Raw genomic sequence first — 5000 nt, forward strand, 5'->3', positions numbered from 1 at the left:
ATTCAGCTTTCAACATTTCAAGTGTTTAGTGTGCCATAAGCAAACAAATTAAACCAGCACTCTAAACTAGATGACACTGTGTTAGATGCAGTGCACTTTCAACTTTGTTCTCGCCAAGAATCTGAGTTTGAGTTCAAATGCTACATCTTCCTCCTTTATCCTTGGGAAATGACCAGTATTGCATTGGGTCTCTAGCAACTTTGATATCTACTTGTTAATTATTGTCTTTTTGGGAACCAAGCTTAAGCTTAGATAACCATAGATAACCAACGCAACCAAATATATTTATCAAAATAAGATTTGCAGGTCCTTGAAGCAATAGAGAATATGGCAGATACTCTTAATACTAAAAAAACATTAAACATGAATGAAATATTTTTAAATGATTTAAATTCTACAAATTCTTTTGGAACAATATCAAGTTTGAAGAGTAAAAACAAAGTACCAACAATATGCAACTCAAGCTGTTAATATACTGAGATCACGTGAATTGCCAAAATAGTATTAATGTGCATGGATATTCCAACATATCTTACTTATTTTTCCCTCTTAAACTTTAATACCATGCTAATATTCATAAAATAGGTAGTATATAGTAAACAAGATAAATAGTTTAACTGGCATTAACAATTTAAATCAATGGCCAAAATATTTTGCACATTCTATCTACTGAGTTAGAAAAGGAGTGATTTTGACTCAGATTTCTCTGTAGTTCTCGATAGTTATCCAACCAACATTCAGCCTTTAGAGAAAGTGACTAATTTAGTTAAATCCCCAATGCAAGCACAAATCCATCACTTTCAGTTACTCTAAGCATTTCCATGGCAGCTGATGGTGGAAACAATCTATGAAAATTAGACTTGGTAAAAACAATTGATTTTCCCCTTTTTCTAAACACCTGGAGCTTTCCTAAATTCTGAACCACTGCATTTAAAAAAAAAATTCTATAAGCAATGACAGGAATAATAATTAAAAAAAATCTATATTCTATAACAGCAGTATATTTGGCAGCTAGGAACTTTAGTCATAAATCCACTTGATCTGAGTACTAAATATTGAGTTGCAATACTGTTTATACATTCATTGGGTGAAAATTGGGCCTCCAGCAATAATAAGAACAATGCTGACTTCCTAGAAGGTCCCCTCTATGCTTCATGGAGAAAAGCTTCAAAGCAATAAAACTCCAAGTTCAAATGTTTCTACAATAATTTCTAACAATTCACAATGATCAAAATTGCCTAGATTTTCTACCACACAGATACGACTTGAAATATAGACTTCTTATATAGTATCAGTCTGAACTGTATGCCTTTTTTATCTGTTTCCTTGCATAACAAAACATACAAGAGATCTTTGTTACAAAAATAGTTCTGCAATCTAACTTACAACTTATTTAAGAGTAAAGTTAGTGGTGGAAATTGGAAATGGTTAGCAGTGGAAGAATTTTGCTTGACTGCAAAATCTCAAATCTCACACTTCTCTTCTGAATTTGGTTAGTGGAAACAGAGGCTCACCATGCAGCACAACACATTAAGACCCTGGACAAATGACATGAGGCTAGCTTGAGCAGCTGAACCCTAAACTTACATAAAAAACAGAAAAAAAAAGAAATCTAAGTTAAGGTAAGCATGTAAAGGACAGAATAGTGCCAAGCCCAGGCAAAAAACAGTAGCAACAGTAGGTCCTTGGGCTGGCTGGAGAACAAGAACCGTGGGATGGCGCCCACCTCTGGTGCCAGAACGTGGAAGAAGGCAGGGCAGGTTTTGTAGTTGATGGATGGCGACCAGTGGGCTCGAGTGTGCCGCGCTGCACCAGAACTCAGCACCTACAACACTTGGCTGTCAGGCCTTTACTCATATACAGTGGGACCTCTTCCAACTGATATCATGCAGACACCACATAGCATGATCATCTTTTTTGAAAAATTGTCACACAAGACACAAGCAACTTTCAGTCTGATTACATGACCCAGTCATTTCTGACCCTCTAAATCATGGACAGATATCTAAAGGTCCACTGTACATAATAGATATATCTTGCTAATAACTCAGTAACAATACAAAAAGGTTCAAGAGCAAAGATCTTTAACTTGAATTAAAAAGTTATAAAAGGAATGTCCATTCACATTAAAAGCTGTTTAGCTGACTTACATTTAAAGGGAGCCACTACAACATACCTTCACCTGCCTTATGCCAGGTGACCTAGTCAATATACAACAAAATAAAGAATATTGCATCACAAATGGCACAAATAAATTCTTTAGTAGTTGCCTTACTGAAGGTTTCGTTAGGATTCATGCTAGGTTTCACTCTAAACTAATACATGAAACACAAAAGAACACACACAAACTTTCATGCCTTCATCAGAATCACTTATTCGCACTAAATGCCTTACTGGCAGAATACAACCACCACCAACAACAGGAGTGAATGGTGGCATAATCAACTAATTGTGGATCTTCACAAAAAAATAAGCAAGTGTTATGAGAAATTAAAAATGTCTTGGTGTGAATCAAAGACCAATCTACTATGCATTTTCACATCACAAAAGCTTGGCACGTAACTGCATGTAATTTTCTCATATACAAAAATGGAAATATTTATAAATATCTGAGTAGTTCCACCAATAAGGAAAGAGAGAAGGAAGAGCAATACTTACCCCAGCCAGCTGCATGTTGAGTTCCTGGTTGAAGGCCGGCTGAGTTGCAAGAGAAATGGGAGTGCTTGGGTGGCTTGGGGCAGACAATGGGGCTGAGAAGGGGGGCACAGTGTGTGCAGGGGGCAGCGAGAGGGGCGGGCAGGAGCTACTGGATGTACCTAACTGCTGCAGCTTCCGTGCCAGCTCTGACAGATTGCTGTTTGAAGTTATACTACAGGGAAGAAAGAGAAAATATCAATTATGAATTAAATGTTTAGCATATATTTAAAGAAAATATATATCTTTTATCATTATAATAAAAATCACATAAAAAAGGGTAAAATTACGCTATTCCTGATCCACAAGTTTAAGCCACTTATGCTATCTTTGTGCAAACAAAATTCACAAAAGAAACCTACAGTTAATAATCAACAGAGCCATGCACCCAGAAGAAATGGGTTAAAACCTGATACAGTAATCTTGTCCGTCCAATGATCCTCACCTGTCATATTTCTCCAAAGAATTCTGCTGTGAGAGTCTGGCCTGATGCTCAGCCATGTAGGTGTTCTCAGGTGTGCAATGATGGGGGGGTGTTGGGCCACCCGACCCACTCTGTGAGACGGGCGCCGGGGCAACTGAGGTGCTGCTGGCACTGACACTGGCTGCCAAACCATCACTCTGCTGCAACATAGGAAGCAGATAATGGATTGATCAGCAAGAATTACCACACAAGATGTTGCTAAATTTTTTTACTCTTAAAATGGACTGTTGTAAAAATGTATTAACTAATTTCTAGAGTGTTAACTGCTCACCTCATCATGAGTACAAAATCTTAAAAAAATGAAATTCTTAACAAGTTTGAATATCTATAAGACTCATTTCTGTAATGAAACAATACTGAAGCACTATTGCTTGATATTAGTAGTTGAAAACTAAAAAATGATTGAGATTGAGACAGATAGAAACAAAGCACAAAGAGAGAGAGAGAGAGAGAGAGAGAGAGAGAGAGAGAGAGAGAGAGAGAGAGAGAGAGAGAGAGAGAGAGAGAGAGAGAGAGAGAGAGAGAAAATAAAAGTTACAAAGATAGGAAGTCATGCATTAGATTTTCTGAAAATTAAAGTAAGGAAAAATATATATGGTGGAGAGAAAGCAACTGATTTTGTTTATTCAAAAACATAAATTAATTTCTGAAAAATGCTTCTAATTCCTGTTTTGCCTTTTCCTATTTTTGAGTAAGGCAAGGCAAATTTATTTTTAAATTTTGCAATGACTTGGGTAATGAAAAAAAAATTAAATATTAAAGAAGTTTACATCATGGCAAGACAATGTATGTATTTATACACAATCAAATACATACTCACACTGATACACACATACACACATGAAAAGACTCATTCCGTACTTTACATCACAACTATATGCATGCACCAAGTCTGGCTATATATACACAGTGGATATTGCACACCCATTCAGATCATGCTCCCAGCGCCACCTGGTATATTAGCTGTCTGTGACTTTTATCTGGAATAAGAGAGTCCACATAAAGCAGCTCTCTCATGCATGAATACTGTTTATTGGAGTAGATCTGTACATTTTTATCACTTCTGTATGTGTCACACAATACTGTTTGCAGAATGTTCTGTTTAATTAATAAACTTTTTTCTCCTTTTGGTACAATTGCAGTTATGCCAGTATATTTATAAAAAATTTTCATTACAGGATATCAACAAAATCCTTTGAGGTAAGAAATGGCATATGTAAAATAAGTACCATCACAAATGAAGAATCTTATTTCCTTTCAGAAATTTGTTATAAAAAAAAAAACATACACTACTGATCTAAATGGAAAATATGTCCTGGCTGCTTTTTGCTTTAAGAAATACAATACTCTTCCTAGAACAAAGAAATTTTGGCATAAAGAGGCATCAAGTAACAGAACCTCAACTTTGAACAGTATATGTGACAATCACTTTACATTCAGACAAACAGTTAAATCCATCAACCAGAAAAAGCTGAACTGAAATGACCTAAGACCTTACATGCATTAAAAAACAGATTCCAAGCTCTAGGTGTACAATGCTACATGCACACAGAGACTTTACCTGTTGGTCTTGTGTTGTGGGAGTAACAACAGAGGCAGAGGAGGCTGGCAGGTTAAGAAGCTGAGCAGCAGCAGATGAGGCAGGAATTGAATCTGACTGTGGGGACTCGTCAGTGTAGGGAGTGGGAGCCACGGCAGGCTGGCCCTGAGAAGGACCCACTGACCCTACAGACCCACCAACTACGTCATCTCCGGGTAGTTGCTTGCTTTCTACCACAGGACTCACCAGGAAGCGAGATTTTCTGAAAGCCTGTGACCAGAA

At 36.9% G+C, this 5000-nt stretch overlaps 1 protein-coding gene across 1 annotated transcript in view; it reads right to left on the reverse strand.

Moving 5' to 3' along the window:
• The window catches only part of LOC119580405 (serine/threonine-protein kinase WNK1-like), a 73901-nt gene that overhangs the window by 22552 nt on the left and 46349 nt on the right, over window positions 1-5000 (reverse strand). The window contains 4 exon segments of the mRNA XM_037928537.1: window positions 1727-1825; window positions 2659-2869; window positions 3140-3318; window positions 4740-4988. Of these exon segments, the coding sequence (XP_037784465.1) occupies window positions 1727-1825; window positions 2659-2869; window positions 3140-3318; window positions 4740-4988 (738 nt within the window).

Source organism: Penaeus monodon, chromosome 13 (genome assembly GCF_015228065.2).
Source record: "Penaeus monodon isolate SGIC_2016 chromosome 13, NSTDA_Pmon_1, whole genome shotgun sequence".
NCBI lineage: Eukaryota > Metazoa > Arthropoda > Malacostraca > Decapoda > Penaeidae > Penaeus > Penaeus monodon.